At 37.5% G+C, this 22,067-nt stretch overlaps 1 protein-coding gene across 11 annotated transcripts in view; it reads right to left on the bottom strand.

Moving 5' to 3' along the window:
- Positions 1 to 3,256: 3,256 nt before the first annotated feature.
- The window catches only part of ADNP (activity dependent neuroprotector homeobox), a 34,197-nt gene continuing 15,386 nt past the window's right edge, over positions 3,257 to 22,067 (bottom strand). For all 11 annotated transcript variants that reach the window (XM_086623094.1, XM_086623095.1, XM_086623093.1 and 8 more), the window contains 3 exons: positions 12,756 to 12,868; positions 11,177 to 11,269; positions 3,257 to 9,230 (listed from right to left, as the gene is read on the bottom strand). In XM_086623094.1, the coding sequence (XP_086479220.1) occupies positions 6,090 to 9,230; positions 11,177 to 11,269; positions 12,756 to 12,868 (3,347 nt within the window). In that variant the 3' untranslated portion in view covers positions 3,257 to 6,089. The remainder of the gene's footprint in view (positions 9,231 to 11,176; positions 11,270 to 12,755; positions 12,869 to 22,067) is intronic.

Raw genomic sequence — 22,067 nt, forward strand, 5'->3', positions numbered from 1 at the left:
AACACAGGAATGAGAATTAAATAGAAATAAATGTGAGGATTACAACTAAATAGTAAACTATTCTCTGGAAATATGTTTAGAGCCTGAAGACCATTAACTTTGTGGGAGGGATAGGATAGGTTCTTCATTTTCCACTGAGACTGTAATTTTAGCTAGAAGTTTGAATTGGTGCACTACAGAAATTTTACCTCCTCAATTCAAGATTAATCAATTATTTGAATTCTTAAAACCTCTAGAAGCAAAACCAAATCCCTTTCTGTTCTGAATTTCTTCTGTAGTCAGTATTTTCCAGTGTTACTAACTCATTTGCATTTCTTCTGTGCTTTAAAACTGATTTCCCCTGTGTTTTACACTATTTTTAGCTGTTCAATATTAATCCAGCTAAGATGATTGCAAAGTCTGCAGCATCAGGTGTGAAAGTAAACAACTCCACATTTCCAGCACTGTTTACAGAGCCAATTATCTTGTACTGGAAAGTAACTTCAGTTCGGGATGCTGATTCCTCTCCCCAACCCCATGTCTCTTTTACATGGTCACCTCCTTCAAGTATTAGTTCCTGGTTTTTAACAGTAAGATTAATTTCTGTCCTGTTCTTGTTTCAGAGACACCCTGTATCAGCAGCACGCTCCTACGACCTGCCAAAACTCTACCGAACTGAAGACTTTTTTCCTATGAACTATGTAGGTACCAAGTATCAAAATAATTCATTTTTGACTACCAAGAGGTTTTTATGAAAGGCAGCCTGAGTTTATTTTTACAGTTCCTTCCTTATGACATCAGGAAGAAGCAACTGTTATGTTTCAGATCGTTGGCTAGCATGTCTAACGGATGCTAAAAATTCTGATCATATTGTAGCTATATGGAGGCTGGAACATTTATTCTAAGATTTGATCACATTAGTTTGTACTTACTTGATAAGCTGCTTAAATCAATGAAAAAAATGTTCAAAAACTCACTTTGTTTACCTTCACATTTTTATATTTAAAATGATCAGAATGTTTGAGTGATGTAGCATAGCATGTTAAATCTGTCCAGTAACGTGCTAATACTGCCAGTTTCACAAATGCACAAATGTTCAGATTTTACAAGAGAACACGAAGTCATTGTCAAAATCTTAAAATTCAATAAACTGCAAATGGCTGAAGCTTCCAGCACTCCATTTCAAACCAGGAATAAGTTTTTAAAAGCTGTTGTGTAATATGATTTGAATGGTATCAATAAACTTTCTGTTACAGACTCTGGATGTGTAATTTTGTAATGCAGATGCTACTTGGCCAGGACCAGGAATAGCATAGTTCATCTCTGCACCTGTAGCCTTTTGTTTGTTTGTTTGACTGAAAAATAGATCCAGGGAAACAAAACCTGCTTGATTCTCTGAATAAGGGACATTAGGAGGACAAGGCTATATACTTTCCAGATGATTGGCTTTGCATACAGCACGATATGGAGAAACAGAAACAAATGCTTGTTTTAAAAATACCTGTGGAAAAACTCAAGATGGAGGACCCAATGCAAATTCTGGAACAGGGGAAATAAAAGCTTATGGTGAAAGTAAAGCTACATGGCTTTGCGTAACCATGGAGACCAATGCTTTTCTGATGCAGAAATAAATGAACTCAACCTTTTCATATTTATTAGTGGGACTGATGATGAAAGATAAATTTGAATTAAAATATAAAGCACCAGAAGACAGACCTAGTCAATGTCTGTGCCCCTGCAATGCAGGTTATTATGAATGAGCTGGTTTTACAGAGAGACAAATTAGTTATGAAAGGAACAAAATACTCTTAGTTATACCAACCTGTTTATCGAAATATCAGCTTCTTTATTAACAGAAATGAAGAGACAGTACACACAACATATTCCTGAAATCTTTTGGTTCTGATAAAAATTGAAATAGTCTTGTTTTAATACCGTAGCAGTGTATGAAATATATATACTACAAAATGGTAAACTGTTTACTTTATTAGTGGATATTTGAAACCTACTAATTTCTTGGTGGCAAGAACAACAGAAGTTTCTTCTAAAAACACTGGGTGATTATTCAGGATTCTGTCTTGAAAATACATGTCAAAGGGTCAAATATTAATTGGCAAGTTCTTGCTACAGAAATGTTACTGCTGAACAGAGGATGGCAACATTAAATGTCACTTGCTCTTTCAATGAGATTAAGAGCTTGTGAAATAAAAATTCAATGCAGATATTTCTGCAGCATCATGTAAAAGGTTTTGAGTAGAAATGCTAGTGGAGATAAAGGGTTAAGTCACAGTACCCAAAGGAAAACGCTGAGACCAAGTGTGACTTTAGTGTCTGAGGCACCAGATAGAAAACTTGGAGTTCAGCAAAAGTTGTCTGTCTGTCCGTGTCGGAAAATAACTGTTTAGTTTGGAGGAAAGCTTGCTGGCTGGAGCTGTGCTTCCAAGGCGTGACAGGGCAGGGAATGGAAGGAGAGGAGTGCACTGAAAGACCGAGGTAAAGCCTAACTGCTGAACCACTCCCTCAGCCCAGGTCACTGCAATGAACAGCACTTCCAAGTAACAGATACTACAAGCCATATGAACACACATAGAAATAACGTGCCATATAAAATGCAGCTACTCTTAACAACCTCAGACTGTCCTTGCCATGCTCAGGTAGGCCTCAGAAGTCAAAGTACAGGCCACACCAGCTCTGAAAAGAGTTCTTGTTGCACAAAGCTGTCTTGTGTCTGGAAACTGCGTGTGCACTAATAACCTCACACTTCATCCTCATCTGTTACAACCTTCAGATTTCAGGTAGTGTATTTAAGATAGAAAACATGCTTTGCTTTGCTGCAGTTCAGGTAAACTGGCTGAAATCAATTCTTTACAGAAGAGTCTTAATGATCTTTCTGCTCTGTTGTGCAGGCCAAAGCCTGGACAGACTCGTGTTTTCAAGGTCTCCCACTGAAGACAACAGAAGAATTTGTGTCAGCTTGAGCTGGCTACTCTGCAAGCGCAGCTGGCACAGTTCTCGAGTTCTGCTATAGAACTTCAGTCATGTATGTAATAATTAGGTAACTTCCAACTCATACAATTATAATGATATAAGTTGAAAACATAGGGTTTAAGTTTTATTGGGCCATTGACCTCTTCTGCTTTTAGACTTCCTCAAAAACGTGTGGTTAGCCTCAAACCTAGAAAGGAATTCTTGCCAAGGCTAAAATCCAGATTTGAAGAGTAACTTGTTTGAAATACTAGAAAGTTTATATCAAATCTTATAACAAACACCCCCCAATCCTTCTTGATATTCCTGGTAAGACTGTTTTTGTGGAAGACCTTTAATTTATTTGCCATATAAACCAGTATTTTCTATCATGGAATTCTGTGACAAGTGAAGCATTTCTAGAATTCACATTTCATAGTCTTACTATTCACCGACTACAAACAAGAACTCAGAATTTGGAAATTTAACTTCAACTTCATTGCTTAACAGATAAAGGTGGTTGTACTACCATTAAACTGCTGGTTGTTTTTTTAAGGTTCTAAAAATTGTTATTTGAAAAATCCCTTAAGGCCTCGATGAAATGACACAAAACAAATTCTAAAATGTCTTTAAGACAGTAGCCTCCTGTGAAATAGAGCAGCCTACAGAGGGAGGAAGGAACATAACCAGGTTTTCTTAGCAAGGAAGAACCTTTTCTAGGACTTCGAGTACCTGTTTTCTGTTGTGAAAAAGATTACCACCCCATTGCCATCTACAAGTGGTAGTTAACCTGAAAAGTTATGTTTAATGAAATAGTTCAGAAAGCCTGCTAACAAAATGAGTTGAGGCTCAAGTTTTCTTTTAAGGCAGAGAAACAAAAGCTCTTTTGCTGATGTAAATGTCAAAAGCATTTTTCCTGTATTGTTCTTAAACGTATCTTCTACCACTTGAGTGCATAACTGGGAGCCAGTCCAACTTCCACTCCTCTCCGTTAAAAAAGCAGAACGAAAGTACGTATCCCCTCTGAGAAGGGGAAAGGAAGAACAAGACAAATCTAAACCACCTTCATCTAAAAGTAACTGTTTTCAGTCACTGCTTCACAAGATTAGTTCAACAAACCCCAGAAATGCTCATTCCAAAGCATGAGCAGCACAAGTTAGTTGCAGAACATGAGAGCACACACACATTCTCATCTTTGGCTCATGTAGTGGCTTGCTCGTTACCCTTGTAGAAAGCACAGTTTATACCTACCCAAGACTGCTAGAGGTATCTAAATGTTTTCTCACGATCTCTGTGAAATGGTTTTGCTGTTTGAAACGTTGAAGAGCACAGAACTATTTCCTCCTTTACAACAGTAACGAAAATTTCACAGGTCAGTTTAGTAGGTACTCTGATATTTATTAGACATATGCCTAATTCAAACTCATCACTCTAATTAAGAATAGTTTTGTTCTCATCACAGTTAGCTTCCTTACAGTAGATTATCTCATGAAGTTTTGGTTATGCACACTTGCCAAAATGCAGGACTGGTTTGACCAAACCAATCACAAATTTTCTCTTTTTTTTTTTTTTTTTAGTATTCAAATTACTTTTTCTTCAAAGCCAAAACAAGTCTGTAGCTTGCAAGGCATGCTCCTTCATGTTTAAATAGTAAGTATTCAAATACCTTTGTGATTATTTACCCTCAATTCACAGGGCTTTGGAGACAAGACATAGTTCTAGATAAAAGTTCTAGATAACTTTTTAACATGTGAAAGTGACCTCCATTCATGTAAGTACAATGGGATGAAAAATGCAGGTAATTCCAAGACCTTGTTTCTCCAGGATTCTGAACAAGCAAATCACTACAATCCTATTTATAAACTAGTGTTCTAGAATGCTAAATAGTAGACAAATTCAGCCCAAGTTAATTCTGTAGGATTTGCAATATCCTTGAAGGAGATCAGTCTATTCAGTAAGAAAGAACTATCCAGACATGCCCCAGCAGAGCTGTGGAACAGTTGGGGGAGGGAATGTAGCAATGTGGGATTTACCAAACAGGAATGTAGCACTTGCATGTAATAAAGCAAATATTTACATTAAGCACAATACAGCAATTTATTTAGATGCTTAAATGAAGAATACAAAGGGAAATAAAGATCACAAAATTATACATACTACAACAGTGTGTCATATATTAGATGGTATAAATGAATACAACACCTTGTTGGTGTTAACTAAAGATAAAACTAAATATTCAAAACACAGCACTTTTTTCAGTGTGCTGCTTCAACACAATACACTTTTATACAGATCTAAAAGGTGTCAAAATTAGTAGCTGCAAACTTGTTTCTTGCATGTGATTTTTCTTTTTTAGCTTAAAAGATTTCAGAAAATGGCTCTGAAATACATTTGTCATCAGTTGTAATGTCAAGGATATTCAGAACAAGAAAATTCTATAATACAATAGAGTCCAGATATATTTTTTTTATGTTGCTGGCCTCTGTTTTGAGATTGTACAAGGTTATGTGCAAAAACTAAGTTTGTCAAAATCCATACTATAGCAGTTTCAAGCTTTTGCTAGGTAAACTAGATACAGCATTTATTACACAGCAGGGCAACACTAAAAAAGAGAAACAAATCTATGATGGGTACACAAGAACGATTTCATAAGCTTCACTTGAATAGGTCTAAAAGACTGTACAAATATACATTTCAACTATTCAGAATGATACATGAAAAAAATCAATTTCCCCATAATCTACTATACACGAACTGGTAGCTTGTATGGTTGGCCCTACACTACCATGTGAAAAAGGGTAATGTTTAAAAAGACATACAACTGAACATGTACAAGAGCGAAATAAATGTTGAAAATGCAGATAAAATAAACCTCTGCTTTTCTCTGTGTGCATTCTGGAGCCACCAGCTTATCTGTTTTCACATTAAGTTACTGTGCTCATCCCAGCAGGTATTCTCAAGCAAGATTAGCCAACAGCATCCTTAAATAACCACTGGAATACCAGTGGCCACCACCACCCCACGCCGTGACCTAGCACTCGAAAGGCAGTACCAGTCAGAATTTAAGCTGAGCAGTCGTACTGAAATGAAAGTGTTGAGACAGTTGCGGATCGGCTCACGTTACTGCCACTTCTGAATCACGCAGCTTATGCTTGCTGGCTGCTCAGCTCCACACCAGTTAAGCTGCCATGCATTGGTTCTGCTACTCCATCAGTCACACCGTCAAACTGCTCCCCATCCTCACTGTCAATTGTGCTATTCTGCCATTCCATCTGCTGATTTGACAAGCTCTCCTCTATCTCCGATGCATTTTTCCATTGCGACTGGTCCTTAGACCAAAACTCTTCTACTTTTCCATAGGAACGATTCTTCCACTTGGACTGTTCTTCATCACTTTCAGATCCACCCCCTTTTGTCTCAACAGTCTGTTTACTGCTACCAGCGTCTTCACTTTGGGAAGATTCATCTGTCCACACTTCTGGTTTTACTTCTGATGTATTATCTTCAAAATCAGAAACCTGCTGAGAACCAGGCCCACTTTCAGACTGTGAAGCTCCATCTTTCCATTCAACAGCATCGTCTTGATCGTCCTGGTCACCTTCACTATCTGAAACATCACCTACTAGTTTTGCTGGTTCTTCAGCAGAAATGATCTCTTCGTATTTAGAGCTTTCCTCTTGTTTTTGATCAGACTTCTCTGGAGACTGTAATGTATTTTCTTCAATGATTTCCTTGGATATGCTGTCCTCTGGGTTCTCCACTATGCTATCAGAAGAGGTTTTCCCACCAATGCTAGAAATATGCTGACCAAACGGACTACCGCTTTCATTATACTCCTCTTCTGCATTTTCATAGCTGTCGGAGGAACTTTCATTGTCTTTTTCCAAGTTTATTTTTTTATCAACAGTCTTACTAACATTTACTCTGGAATTCTTTTCATCGTGGTTTTCAAACAGCCATTCAGCATCAAAATCCATTTCATGTTTAACCTTGTTTAACTCTTTCATATTGAAACCAAGCAGCACACCAGGTTTGTATTTTTCACAATCTCTAACGCATTTCTTCCTTTTGTTACTGAAATGAGACGCGATATCAGATTTCCATAGCCACAAACTGGCAGCCAACTTTTCAATCTCTCTCCTAGTGGGATATGGTTGCTTATTAAAATATTTTGTAAGAAATGTTTTCCTGGCTTCATAGGAATCATCTTCATGACCCTTGGGGTCCAATGCTAGAACTACTGGTTCTTCAGGCTTCTCCTCAAAGGCGGAGGGGGAGTCATCATCGTCCATTTTCCTCTTCTTCATTAGCGAGAATTCCATGTGTTCGTAAGTACGTTTCACAGGTGCTACAGCTGGAGACTGGCTTAGCCGAGATGACGAAGTTCCTTTGTCCTGGCCATTCTGAGTCTTCCCAACACCTCTGCAGTGAACAAGGTGCAGCGTTATGGTTGAGGCAGTCATGTTACTCGTATACACGCCAAGGCAATGAATGCATTTGTAGGTTAGCTTTTTCTCAACTGGATGAACGGTCTGAATGACTTGATGCCTCTCCCGTAGATGATGTGCAAGTGCATCAGAGATGGGTCCTTTTAGGATTGAAAAGCACAAAGGACAGAGAGTTTTCCCCACATCTTTTTTGTAGGGAACTGCTGCTTGTGGAGAACTTTTTACAGGTACATCAGACTTCTCCTGGATTTTCGGCTGTGGTTTTGGAGGAACTGGGGGAGTATTCTGAGCATGGTAAGCTACAGACTCAGCAGGAGCATCTCTCAGGTTGTAGGTGGTTACAAGAAGATGTATATTTGTGTGACTACCCTGCTGCAATGTCAAATCAAAGGTTAGAGTGGAATCAGTTTTAGGTCCCATTTCTTCATCAACATGAACCATTCGCATATGAGCAGCCATCTTTTCAACATCATTGAAGGTCGAGCGGCAATACGGACAAGACAGACCATGTATCAACATATGATTAAGCAATGTATCAGTGGGTAAATAGCGATTACAGTATAGACATTTGCTAGTGAAATTGTGTATTTTCATTATATAGTTAGCTACTGCAGGCACCTTTTCAGCCTTGTGCTCCTTTTCAAAGTGGACACTATACACATTTTCAGGAAACAGCTCATTACAGATTGTACAGATTTTCCACTTCTGTGTGGATGATGTATTAACAGTGGAAGGACCTGTGGCAGCTACAGGAGATTTCGAGCCAGACTGACCCAGTACTCGCGAAGCTGCCTGTGACTGAGATAATGACGTCTGTTTCAACTGAGCGGACGAAAGAGAAGATGAATTGGCAGACTGAAGAGAGTATCTTGCCGAGGCCTGCGATCTCTGTTCCGCTCCAAGTGTATAAGGCCTTCCATTTCCACTAGTTGAAAACTGTTTCATTGTTTGTGATTGCTGTGAAATAGAAACTGGTGCATTACCACTTAAGTTTAGCCTTCCCCCTGGCTGACCAACATAACTTGGTGGTACTGATTTGACTCCGTAATTGTTTTGTTGTAGGTGAACATTCGACATCATATTCACTCCTGTGGAATTTAAAGTAGGCTTTGGTATAGTGAGTCTGTTCATCATCTGTTGTGACGAAAGAGATCGAACGCTTCCAGGGGAAAGGGGACCCATCCTCTGAGGGAGTCCCATAGGCTTTTTATCCTGTGGTTTTGGAGCTATCAGCATCAAAGGTTTAGATCGTGGAACCACTACATTAGTGTGACCTATCATTGCTGTTACCTGGTATCCTATACGTTCATGGTCTTCGATAACATGCTGTACTAAAGCTTCGTATGACTTCGGCATAAAAAGGCATCTTTTGCAGTGAATACTACCCTCCTCTCGGGTACTGGAACTTAATGAAACTGCACCATTGAGTGACTTTTCACCTCCCTTTGCTATGTAAGGAGCAGCAACATGCTGAAAATGTTCCCTGTAAATGTGCTTTCTAACTATTTCATACAGAGGATCTCGGTAAGTGCACTTCTTACAGTAATAAACAGCTTGTTCTACACTGTCAGCCTGCTTAGGTTTAAGGCTATCATGTTTGTTTTTATCTTTAAAAGTGCTGATGCCTCCACTCGCTGTATTGGCATTTGGAGCATGAAATATTTTAATGTGCGTTTCCAAAGTCTTTTTGTCCGCATTGAAAGTACAGTAAGGACAATTAAGGAGAATCCTGTTTTCAAAGTCTTCGCTATGAACATTCCGGAAGTGGCTTTTGTATGCCGAAAAGAACTTGGAGGAAAATGGACACGCACTGCAGCAAAAGGGCTTTGTCCGATAGTCCTTGAAACAAAGAACAAAGCAGAAACTAAATATTGAAAAGCAGTTTTTAGAAAAACAACATCCATGTTCTTCTCTAAACAGTAACATTTCTAAATAACAGTCTCAAGACTCACTGCAAGAGTCTCAAACCTTTAGATTAATTTCTTCTTTACAATTCTTGGCTTGCAGATCAGGCCCTAAAATGTTTATCACCTGAACATACATGTGATGTGACAAGTGCCAATTCAGAGGTTCCTCAAGAGTGTAACCATAAACTCAGCATGCAACGCTAAGTCATAGGCATCTTTCTCCACCAGTCAAAAAAAAAAGCCTTATTCCCTGCAGCTAAGCTGCACAAAGTTGTTCACTGTAAGCTCATTTATGGGGGGAAAAAAGGCAAGCCTGACTGAGCAGAACAAGACTGTATCCAGAAGATGAGTAACTTCCCATTGAAATCTGCCAAACATTTAGAAATGTAAGACGGATATATAACTTCAGCTATTTCAGTGTCTTCATCCATTAACATAAAAGATGCTCTTCAAAACTTGTTTTTGGTGAACAAATGGATTTGAGCTTACCAAGTCAGTATACTAAGTCTACACAAGCCCTTAAAGTCACCAAGCCTCTTCCTTCTGAACAAAACACAAACCTGCTTTTTAAAACAATCTTGAATCAGAAAAAGAGAGGTATTTGAAAATTCCACACTTGCAGTTTTCCTTCACCCTTTCTCTGTTACATTTAACATGTTGCTAATGCAATTCTTGTCAACTGTTGTAAGAGAAACTAAAGTTACCTTGGCTTTAGAGATAGCCACAAGCAATCTGGCATTTCAGATGAGACGATAAGACATGAAATACAAATAGTTACAAACATTCATCACGAGTGTCAAAATAAGCCTTGTGCATCAGACTACACGTAGATCATTTGAAGTAGCTGGAGAGTTGTGCTCTCCCTCTGCCTAAGTAGGAATCTATGCTTCTGTCCACCTTCTGAAGCCTCAGACATCTGATAGGCTGGAGACAAGATACAACAAAACAAACTAAACAAAAGCTATCTCCTTTTATATTTCAATTTTTATTCTGGAATTAACTAGAAAAAAAGGACATCAGTGTATTTTGTGGAACACAGCAATGGAGGGACATTTTTAAATTAGCACTACACTAGGAATCCATCATAATACAGGTTCCCATTTCCTGTAAGAGCAATACCTGATCTTTCAGATGCTAAAAGAGGGCTCATTCTGTAGAGAGATTTCTCACCTTCTCACTGTTCTGTCACTGCTGGTATTACTCTATATTGTACCATCAGTAGAGGCTACTACAGTGCACATGACTTGCCTTAAGTGTGTTTAATCAGAATGAACTATTACAAACATCTAAAGAAGTACAAATGAAGTATTTAGAAACATCTAAAAAGTAAGACTTCCAGCGTCACTTCATTCTGCTGTATAGAACTATTTATGCCTAAACCAAATCTCAGACATAGTCAGAGTATAAGAATCTTCAGATGTAGCATACAGCTAACAGCTACAATAGCAGAGAGAGCAGCAGTTAGATCTGTTCATTTAAACTTCTTCAGAAATGATGAAAATGGATAATTAAACATTTAAGGAAAGGTAAAAAACTTATCACGAACTATACATATTAAATTGTTGTCTTTCGACCAGAAACATGGTGAAATTGTGCTAAGCTTGAAAACAGATGGGCTCTTAATATGCAGTTATCAAAGGATGAGTAAGATTTCTCAACCAATTAGGTCTCCAGTATTTGGCTATCCATACTACTAAGATAGTTATTACTTCAAAAAAAAACCAAAAAATACCCACACAGCTTTTTGCTGTCCCTTAAACTGACGACAAATGAAGATCAATGGGTAAAACTGCAGGAAAAGCTCTTGACATATTTGTGAAATGCTCTTTAGTATGAACCATCTTCAGAATCAATGCGTCAACGTGAACTATTACCAACCTGATTTTTTGTAAGCGATGGGTCCCACAATCCTACATCTTCCCATGTAGTGTTTTTCAAATAAAAGTCATTAGGTTCAAACTGCTTAAAATCCTGGAGAAGGGGAAGATGGGAAGAGAGTAGAGAGAATCAAAACCAAAGACCAACTGCTTCCTTAAGCAACTCTTGTTTGTAAGCATCCATGCAGTCCTCTCAAGTGCTGCCGGCAAATAGTGGATACTATTTAATTCGAGGAAGTGGGGGTATTTAAGACGCACCTCTTTGGAGGTGAAGAGTTGTGAATAGTCTCAATACCATAAAACATCTGAAGAACTATTTTCAGTACTCATCCTCCTAATTAACCCAAGACTGTAACTACATACCTGCCCCATTTCCAAAAGCAGTCATGGAGAACAGTATTCCAGGGCTAGCGCTAAACATTTAAGATCATATAGATGCCCTACCATAACTCTGATGTTAGTTTTGTTTTCATTTTTTGGTTTGGGTTTTTTTTGGGGGGTGAGTGGGGGTGTTGTTTGTTTGATTGGTTTGTTGTTGTTTTGTTGTTTTTTTTTTTAATTACTTTAATTTCACACAGGAACTTAGATAAAAATTTTAAACGTTTGACTATATATGTGATGTCCAAAAAGCCCAAATCCTATTAAAAAAAAAAATCTTATGAAGTACTTTGCAATTTCATCTTTGGCATGTAAGTAAGGACTCAAAAATAGTATTTCCGCTGAAATAAATACAGAAAGTAACATTGTCCCAGTTCAGAATTTTACCCTTAAAAATTATACTTGTTCCACAACTTTTCCAAGTGGGAAGGACTGGCATTTCTTTCTCTTGCATATCTCGCTTAAATGCTCTTTAAAGAGACTCCAACAGAAAAGCCAAAGCAAACAGGTCATAATTTGCTGAGTACGCTAAAGAGTTCAAGTGTGTGAACTGACAGTACAGGAGTTAGTGTTCAGGAGAGAAAGCTGTACTTTTGAGACAATGGGTATGAAGTCTGCCCAAAAGAGTAGCACAAACATCCTTCCCTTCTAGGAACTAACACAGGCACAGAAGTGATTCTTTAACTTGTTCAGCACTGACAAAGACTCCACAAAAACCTCAGAACCATCTTCTGTCCTCCAAGAACATCCTATACCGCACCTAGTTCTTGCTTTCCCAAATGTTCAGTTAGCAAATGCTATTTTTAGGAATCCAACAAACAAAAGACAACCTACTTTCAATATATATATCAATTCAGTCACATACAGTCTGAAGTGTACCTTGTCTCCACTAAACTTTCTAAAAAGTGTTTGCAGGTATTTATTAGAAGTCCTACTCTGTGTAGAACTTAAAATCAACACAGGGGTAGCAATGCCTGAACAACAAGGTCCAAGTAGAATCTCAGAATCATTCTCAGAAGCTGATGAGAACAGAGGAGTATGGTGTGGGAATGGGATACAGGGGATTCCTTCAACATTTACAGTAAAAATTTAACATTTCCTGAAACAGGTCTAAAAAACATAACATCATACACCAAAGGCCTCACAGTCCCGCTAGCTTTGGAGCATTTTAACTCTAGCTACAACACTTTTATCATACTTACTTCTATATGTTCTTTACAGTATTCCAAACCAATGTCACTAAGTATTTTTTTCACAGTTTTCCGGGCCTTTCTTAAACTGCCAAGGTTGTTGACAGGAAGTTGGAACATAGTTTCTATTGAAAAAGAAAGTAAAAGAAAAGGTTTAAGTCAAATTTGTCTGATAGAATGTTGCACTTTCAACTATTAGCAATTTTCTGTCTCATTTTACCCAGATAACTCAAGTATCAGAGCTGTACCATTAACTAAGAAACTCCCACATTTTCTGTCTGATTTGTTCTCAAATGAGGCTGGCCATAAAGCTAGATATTGACAAACTTAAGAGAGCACTTAAAAAAAACAACAAACCGATGTAACAACTATTGCAGGAGTGATCAGCTGCATCTGGAAATATATTCTTTTTTTAAGTATTTGTATTTACATGAAATTTACCCTCTATGCTGAAGTACTTAAAAACTCCATTTGTCTTTTGTGCATACATATCCTGACTGACTTGAAAACTGATGTAAGGTGAGCTTCACAGTCTGTGTCAGTCTTGTAACAGATTTAATAGTATCTCTTCAGTGAGAAAGATGCTTCTTGTGTTCAGCTGTAGGTAGGATAAGAAATGAGTTTTCCTGCATTTACTGTATTTATAGCTTTAAATGTCTGAGCAGCTGTTTAGCATACATTCTTCTTTTATTAAGATGGGACCTGGAAGCTTGGTTAGAGCCCTTCAGAGGTATAAATCACTGGAAAATGTACGTACAAGAGAGAGCTTAACACCTCTAAGTGTAGCTAGATGTTTTCAGCCTAGAAGGCAACCCTCTCTTTCAGTTCTCCACAGAGACAGCTAATTCCAATTAAACTGTTAATGACTGAGGCTATCCAGCTAAAAGAAAGTCTAAAACTTCAAGATATTTGGATTCCCAGATTCAGCCATTACCACCAAGATTTCTTCCAAACATGAATAACTAGTCTTACTTTGTAAGGACAGTTCTACATCTGCATGCTGCTATCGTTAAGGTAAGGGCTTGTCCAGCTACAGAACCATCGTCAACAAGTCAGCTGTGCTTTAAGAAGGTCCAAAATAGCAGAAACGGGAAAATCCCTGACAACATATAGTTATTTTGGAAGTGAAAGGGGGTGGAGCCAGCTATAAAAAGGTAGGCTTTTCCCAAAGAAAAGGGGAGGAAGCTTCTTAAATAGCAAGAAAGTGTCAAGAGTCGTTATCTTGTTTGCTAGGCTTTAACAGTTCAGTGCCTGTTGCATTTAGAGTATCACCCCAGAAGATAAAAGCTGCATTTTTGATCACTAGTATTTCCATAAGCCAATTCAGAAATGTTGCTTTGTTTGAACAATAAAAGGTTTTATTAGTATCAACAAATTAACCCACTGTAAGGCCAAAGACTACCTACATCAACTAAAAATGAATTTTTTTGTTAGAAGATTGAAAGTATTTTTAACTTCCAAGCAGAAGCCTAGAATGCAGTCAACTGAAGTTTCCCACCATTAAATATTTGAGTTTGTCAAAAATTCTCCCCTTTTATCATGAGATCAAGGGCAATGCTAAACTAATTGAGAAAGCTTACTGAGAAATTTTCTCAAAGTACAAAGGACATGGGTTGTGACTACAACTACTGAGTGTCTCTGATCAAAACCAACCCTTCTGTAAGCACTATCACGCACACTCCAACTTGAAGTATTACTTGTCTGTTTACACACTAGCCTTTTTATTTTCATACTCCTACCAACTTTTACCAGGTGACGCTTTAAGGCAGTCACTAACAACTTACTATTCTGTGATTCACCCCAACAACACTGTTTAGTTTCAGAAATAACAAAACTGAAAAGTTCTGCCTGTAACAGTGCTAACACAAGACTGCAGTCGGTTTCAGAATCCACAAGTAGTGCTGCTAGCACGTGTTGCTAGGCTCTAGTCTCTTCAGGTTCAATGAATTCAGAAACAGCTCCTGAGTAAGAGCAGAAAGCTATCATGACATTTAGGATTGACATCACAACTATAAATTAGAAATTTAGTGGAAATTTTATATAAGATCAGCAGGAAATTTTTCAGAAGTACCAAAGCAACTCTGATCATTAAGCATTTTGGTACTTTTATCAGGCTGGCCACTGTCACAGATTACCAGAAAAAAATACAGTGTAATTTTAACACCCCTATATGAAAACTAGGAAACCAAAGGAAAAAAAAAGTTTAGACCTTGCCTATAAATCTCAGGGATTCCAAATATATTCAGTTATAGCATTTGCAATAATGAAGTTACTTAGACACATCATGTGAAGTGACTAATGACAGTAATTTTTAAACAACGTAAGCCAGAAAAAAAAGTTTTTCAGTGTTCTGTATTAATTTCCTCCAAGTAACACTTCTTAAGAGAATTTAGTATAATCACAAACATCTTGATTTCTTCATATACAAAATTCTAAATGCAAGTATATTAATTTATGTGACTGTAGAGGTGTTTCAGCTAACTCCAGTCTCAGTGACAAGTATTAGAATTGGAAAAAATGTAAAAGTTCATATGAAAAGTATCTTACTTGGCACCTTTAATTTTCGGGAAACTCAAACTCACTTTAGAACTGCGAAGAATTAACATTCTAGTGAAATACCTTATAGGTAGATTCACTTTTAAGTTTCATAACGTGAAGCCTAACCAAGCTATGAAGAGCACTTCTGGAGGCGTTCTTTGCCATCTCAGAGAAGGCGAGGATTAAACAGATCGTGGCAATAAACTACTCTCTCTTCCATTTATTCCCTCTAAAGCCTCTAATGACTTTGTTTGGGAAATGATGAACTGCTCTTTTTCTATGCTGTATCCATCCTCATCTGTACTCTTTTATAATCGCATATTTCATCTGCAATTATAAACAATATCCAGGCCTGAGACATTCTCCCTCTTTATGCAAGAGCGAATGTGATTGTTCCAACAATTAGTGTGATTCATGTCATCCTTTCACAATGCCACTCACTCCTGCCCAGTGAATTATTTTTAATCCTCAAAAAGAAATAGGAAATAAGGTTTGAATTTCAGTTTCTAATTTCTTCTTACTTTGAAAACTGACTCGGGCAAATCAGTTACTTTATTGAAATTGTATTCAAGCTTACAGTTCCTTTATCAGATTTTCTGATCAAATTCTGAATTTATCCATGTGTCCCTTTCCTCTTTCTTATATTAAGAGCTATTTCTAAAGGCACACATTGAAGGGAAGTTTAAGACCATCCCTTTCAACATACATAAGATTTAGAACTCTGTACTGTGTATTAGTCTTTGATTAAATAACTACAGAATGTGCCAAGTTCCACGCTGCTTTCCTACCTGTCCTTGTGCATACTGTGGTATCAGTTTTACTGTGTAAGCACCTCTGGGCCGAGGCTATATCCTGTTATTTGTACTATTACTGAACATGCTTTTGGATGAAGCAAAATAAAAATAATACCATTTATGACGAAGTATAAGCACATAAATGGTGGAAAAGCTTTTGAAAATAGTAATGGATATTTACCTTGCAAACAGGAATTTCTATTGAGAAATAGCTGTATTAAAAAAATTAAGACCACAGAGAGTAAATTTACATATTTCAGGGCAATATTTTAGTTAGTTTAATTACTTCTAATAGAACTAAAATCTCCTTGACTAAAAATATTATTTGAAGGTTGCAATTTTGCTTCAATTGTAAAAACGTCTAATATAGCTTAAAGTTGAGCCAGGTACATTTTAAAGACATGAATAGTAATTGAAAATATTTAACAGGGCTGAGGATCAGCAATGCCAATTTTGTGACGTATTAGTAACAAATTAGTTTAAAAGATGGTAAAGACTAATGGGAAAATATTTAACAGGGCTGAGGATCAGCAATGCCAATTTTGTGAAGTATTAGTAACAAATTAGTTTAAAAGATGGTAAAGACTAATGGGAATAAATGCTGTTGCCTAAGAATCTAAATTCCTAACCAGCCTATTGATTAAAGCAAATGGTTTAGAAAGGTTGTGTCCTATTTGCAATTTCCAAGTAGTAGCATTTTCTCTATTTTTGATCTGTAGTTCAAATAGTAAGTGAAGCTTAACATTTCCAGATGGAAAAACCAACTCCAGCCTGCAGTTTCTTCTCCTACACCAGTCACTATGAAATAGTTTTCAATGCTGAGCCCACTGTCACTTTTTTCATGACTTAAACCAGATCTGACTGGTGTTATACTAGAACTGCATTAATAGGAAAACAAAGAATACCACAGAGTGGATTTATAGCCTTAAACACAGGTCACAAATTGGAAAGAAAATATGCTTCCTTAACAGTCTGTTCCCTCTCTTCCCTAAACAGAATTGGGAAGTGTGGCTCTGCACACTACGTTACAATAAAGCCACACAAGTTTGCTTTCAAAGCACAGCATAATCTTTTTTTTAATGTCACGATGTTAAAAGATCTTGCTGTTGCACTTCACAGAGCCAGAGTGAAAAATACTAATGTAGCCAAAAAATTAATTATGGCTCCACTAATTTCTTTTCTCTAAAGGCAACTGATTAAGCATCGCTCTTACTGCATTGCATTGGTTCAGTAATGCTTTCAGTAGCTTCTTCAGTTACCTGTATGCTCAATTTTTTCATCAAAAATTATATAAAGCAGCATAGTCAAATACATTGAGGATTTGAAAGATATTTTCAAGTGAACTTCAAATCCAAGGAGATAATGTCCTAGTAATTTTATTCCAGAATAACCAAGTTCTTAATATCAACTGTAAAAACATAGGTGCCTGAAAACCTTCCAGCAAACTGCTGTCTTCTTTAAAACCAAAGTCCCCACTTAAAGAATACACTCATTTTGCCTTTAAAGAAACCTTTTTTTTTTTCTTATGACAAAGTGAGTCAGTACAGAGTTTGTCTTTAGACAATAATCACTTGTAAATTTGAAAGTCAGCCACAGGTCTCAAAATAATGCTTATTATCAAACAGCTTATTTTAGTACAAAACACCACTAACAACTTCTGCACCAGAAGAATCAAACGCCTTCTCTTGATTACTGTGTCTAATATACCTAGACATGCCAAACATACCATAACATATAGAAACTCAAGTGATAAAAAAATCAAATTACTTAGGACTGCCTGAAAACAAGATCTCTGTTTATCTGCACCATCTTCTTGCCTCTGCCCTTTAGCCTGCCTCACAGTCAAGTCTTAAAGACAATAAATTATCAAGATCTTCCTCTCACAACACATCATAATAGAGGATATAATTAGATCTTCACATCTGAAAACTGAAGATCAATCTGAGTTTGCAAATTCTGCTTGATAGCAGAATCCAACTCACCTCATCTTAAAGAAAAACTCATCCTTAAACAAATACCGTTCATTTTATTCAGGAAGTTTCTTGACTGTTTAATCACAATTAGTGGACAGCCAGGTATGGTCTGGTATTATGGTTCGTGAGTACAAAAAGAGCTTTTAGCATCTCCATTTCTATTTACAGCAAGTAAGTCAAACTGTAATTGCAACATACAGGACACACTGCTGCACATCCTCGAATGCTGACATTAAAACACTGGGATTAAGTATCTCGAATAATCATTTAGACATTAATACTATTCCTGAAATAAGGTATCCTTTTTCCACCAAAAGTTATGTTTCAGACAGGACACCTGAAACATCCCTTCTTCACCGTCAGGGCTGCTTCTTACTAATCTGAATCTTACACCCAAGTAATTATTTTAACAGGAATGCAGCATCCAGTACTGAGAAAACCTGCTAGTGCCTTAATCTGACACCAAAGCTATCGCTGCATCCAGCATCTCCCAGAGCAAAGGATGCCCATAATAAAGGGTCACAGATAACTGATCCTTCTGTAAAATAGTTAATTTTAACAGTTTCTCCTGTTTTTCTACTGAAATGCCGAAAGTGAAGAGTCTTAAATACTCTGCATTTCAGTGAAGACAAATAAAAGGCACAAGCCTTTTCACTAGGCACAAGCAGCTCAAGCTTTTACATGGATCAGTTACTAATTCCTGATGGTTAAACAAGTGCTACTTACCTAATATAGGTTCGATACAGAACTTATCTTGAGATCTCAAAAGCAGCTTTCGAAAGAAGCTCAGCAGCATTTTTTTTAAATAAAGGAGGAATTCATTTATTGTGAGATGATACCACTCAATCATTGACAATTCCAGCCTAGGATTCTAGTTAGCAGGACATCATTTATGTCCATGTATTCTGTTTTACAGTAGCCAAGGCGTAACTAATCTTTATGATTTTCCTGTATAGTTCTACTCTATCCTATTCATTCCTGAACAAGTCCTAGATATCTAATACATTATAGAACTTTTCTTTGTAGGAGAATGTGCATCTGTACACACATTCACAGAAAAATGTCAAGATGATCACATGTATGTTCAGTAAAAACAATTCTACAAGAAACCTGAGCATTTATCTTCATAAAGTAACAAAAACGAGATCTACCTCTAAATCAACCAGTTATTTTCAAGTTCATGATTCAACAAACATAGTAAGAATTAAGTTTGTGTCTGCCCCTCTGTTTCCTACTTCTATACTTGTGTTCCACCTACAAATACCTTGGGAAGTCCTTCGTTCATAAGCTGAATTATGCTACCTCCACTAAAGCCCTGGGTGGAGAGAATAAACGATTACTTAAAAGCAAGGCCAACAGTGTCCTTACTAGAAATATCCAGATAGTATCTTTAAATGCCTAAGAAAATGGATTACTAACCGCTTATAAGAAATTCTGAAAAATCAGACTGCTTTCATAAGATCTCACTCATCTTTGGTGTGCTTGTACACAAAATGTCTGACTGTACAGCCACAAATGGTAAAATAAGCAGGCTAACTCTAAGAACTATTGGGAACCTTCATTTGCTCTGTACTTGTGCAGTACCTAGCATAAAGGTCTAGTCCACAGCCAGGTACTGCTTCCTAGAGTAATTCAGTAGCCAAACGTAAGCAGAGGAGGCAAACTATAAAAGAGCAAAATAACATTACTAAATTAGAAACACTCTACTCCAGTTTTCATTTCAGAGTCACATTTTGGAGATGCAAAGACCCATTTTAGACAAGCTTCAAGCAGTACTATTTCACTGCTGCAGGTAACAGCCACTGCGCAAAGCCTGAACAAAAGCTAGGAGAGGTTTGCTGGCTAGCGCACACGCATTAACAAGAAGGCCTGAATGAAGTACGCCCAGGTCTTGATCCAAAACTTGGAAGGGGGGAGCGGGAAGGAAGGCTGTGTGAAAAAGCACGGAGTATTTGCAAGGTACGCAGAGGAACAACAGTTAAGAGACTTCACAGAACTCCAAGCGTGTGGAGTGTGGTGTGCTTGGGAGAAATAAAGCACTGTCTTTGGCTTTGAACAGGCTATAAGAGTCCCAGGAAGGAAAAATTTAATCTCAAGTGCAGTTCTGATATACGCATCTTATAACCTCAAAATCGGGGCATAAAACAACTACAAAAAGACTTCTGAAGTTTGAGAAGTCCACAGGAACCAGCAGTTCAGTTCACACAACAGAATCACATCCTGAAATGGGAATGGGCCAGGACATAATATAGGCTGATTGATTTAACTTAATAATTATGTCCAAGTTTTAGGAAGCAACTAAAACTGCAGGTCACAAGAGGCAACAACATCATGCCCCATTTGTTTAAAATCAAAGACTTCTTCAGTGTTTTCAAAGCACTCAGGCTCACTGCTGTAATAAAAAAGGGACCTCACTTCAAGGTCAGGATTGCTTCACAGCAAAGGGCTTTTTCTCTCTACTCAATTTTCTGACCTTGTTAGCCATAGTTGGTAAAAGAAAACACTAGTAGCGGAAAAAATTGTGTAACACCTTGAAATGCTCTCAGAAGCACCAGTGTGAACAATATTCAGGAAAAAAACATAATTCAAGTTAATGGGAGGGACAGACCCATTAGTAGAGAAAAATTCTGCTCAGTGTTAAGAACTTAACACTGCAAATATCCCAAGACACAGGAAATCAAGACTTCTGACTTTTATGGCATGACAAAAAAGCAGAAAGGAAACAAGGTCTATCCCAAAAATTAGCCACAGAGAAGTTTCAACAAACCTCAAATTCTTCAACATACAGCTTTTTTTTAAAAAAAAAAACCACCAGATTTTAGCATTTACATAGACTTGCAGTGACTTTCAACTCCACATTGCCTCCTCACCAACTTGCTACTCTTACTAGCACTTCAAATTCCAGATGGAAACAGTTGCAGTCACTATTCTAAAAACATCCAGAATGTGAAGTCTGACACATCCTCCCCTTATGTTACTCTAAGTGATTTTTAAACCACTTTTAGCATTTAATAAAAATAAACTATTCTCGCTGTACCAGCTCCAAGCATTTCAAGTTAACATGGCCAAGCAGTTCAGCCCTTTAACACATCAGTTACCAAGGGACTGGAACCACCTAGAAAACTAAGTCAAAAGGTGAGTTAAAAAAAAAGATTACTGTGCAATTATTTGGAAAATTAATTCACGCAGAACACAATACTGCACGCCTGGTTTAGAGTTCTATATTGCAACAGTTAACATTCTCTTACGCTGTATGTTTTTCTGGGTGCAGACAGGCCTCCCTTACGAGGGAAGCCCTGATCCCAAACACCACACACTGCACTCACAGCTAGGCAACTACGGCCTTGCAGGAAGGTACGTGCCCAGGAGGGAGAGGATAAGGAACACAAGCGGGAAAAACAGCAAAAGCCCCGTATCAGTCACATTATCAGAGGTGACAAAAAAGAGAAAGCTTCCACCTCTCTTTAGACCCCAAAAGCTGCTTCCATTTTAGTGTAACTAAAATCTGAATTCTCCAGTGGGTCTTTTGTAGTTTGGACCTCATCAGAAGAGCTGCTTTGCAGCCTGGTGCCTTTGATACCATCAGGTAACAGATGTTCAGACTGTTTCAGCTCTGCCAACTTTATCTAGAACAATGAAATAGAGGATCTTCTAGCATACAGCTTCAAAGCACCCACAAGGTAATAACACTATTTTGCTTCTGGGAAAGATGCATCAGTTTCAGAACACGACAGCTTTTTCTCTCAACTAAAATCTTCAACAAATATTCCAAATCTGCCTCATCATGTCATTTACATTTTTGGATGACATTATTCAAAGTGTTTACTATGCTTTATTCATGTTTCAGATTCATTATAGTTCTAACAAACAGCAAATACAATATATTTCTAATGTCACAGCCTTGTTAGTAAAATGGTGGTTTTCACCCAGAAAGCTTAAAGACCTAAAGAAATAATCTGGAGGAAAAATCTCGCTGTGTAAAGGAACCAAGACAGCACCAGTCTTAGGTTTTCTAGAAA

This window comes from Tauraco erythrolophus, chromosome 18 (assembly GCF_009769465.1).
Source record: "Tauraco erythrolophus isolate bTauEry1 chromosome 18, bTauEry1.pri, whole genome shotgun sequence".
In the NCBI taxonomy this organism is placed as follows: Eukaryota; Metazoa; Chordata; class Aves; order Musophagiformes; family Musophagidae; genus Tauraco; species Tauraco erythrolophus.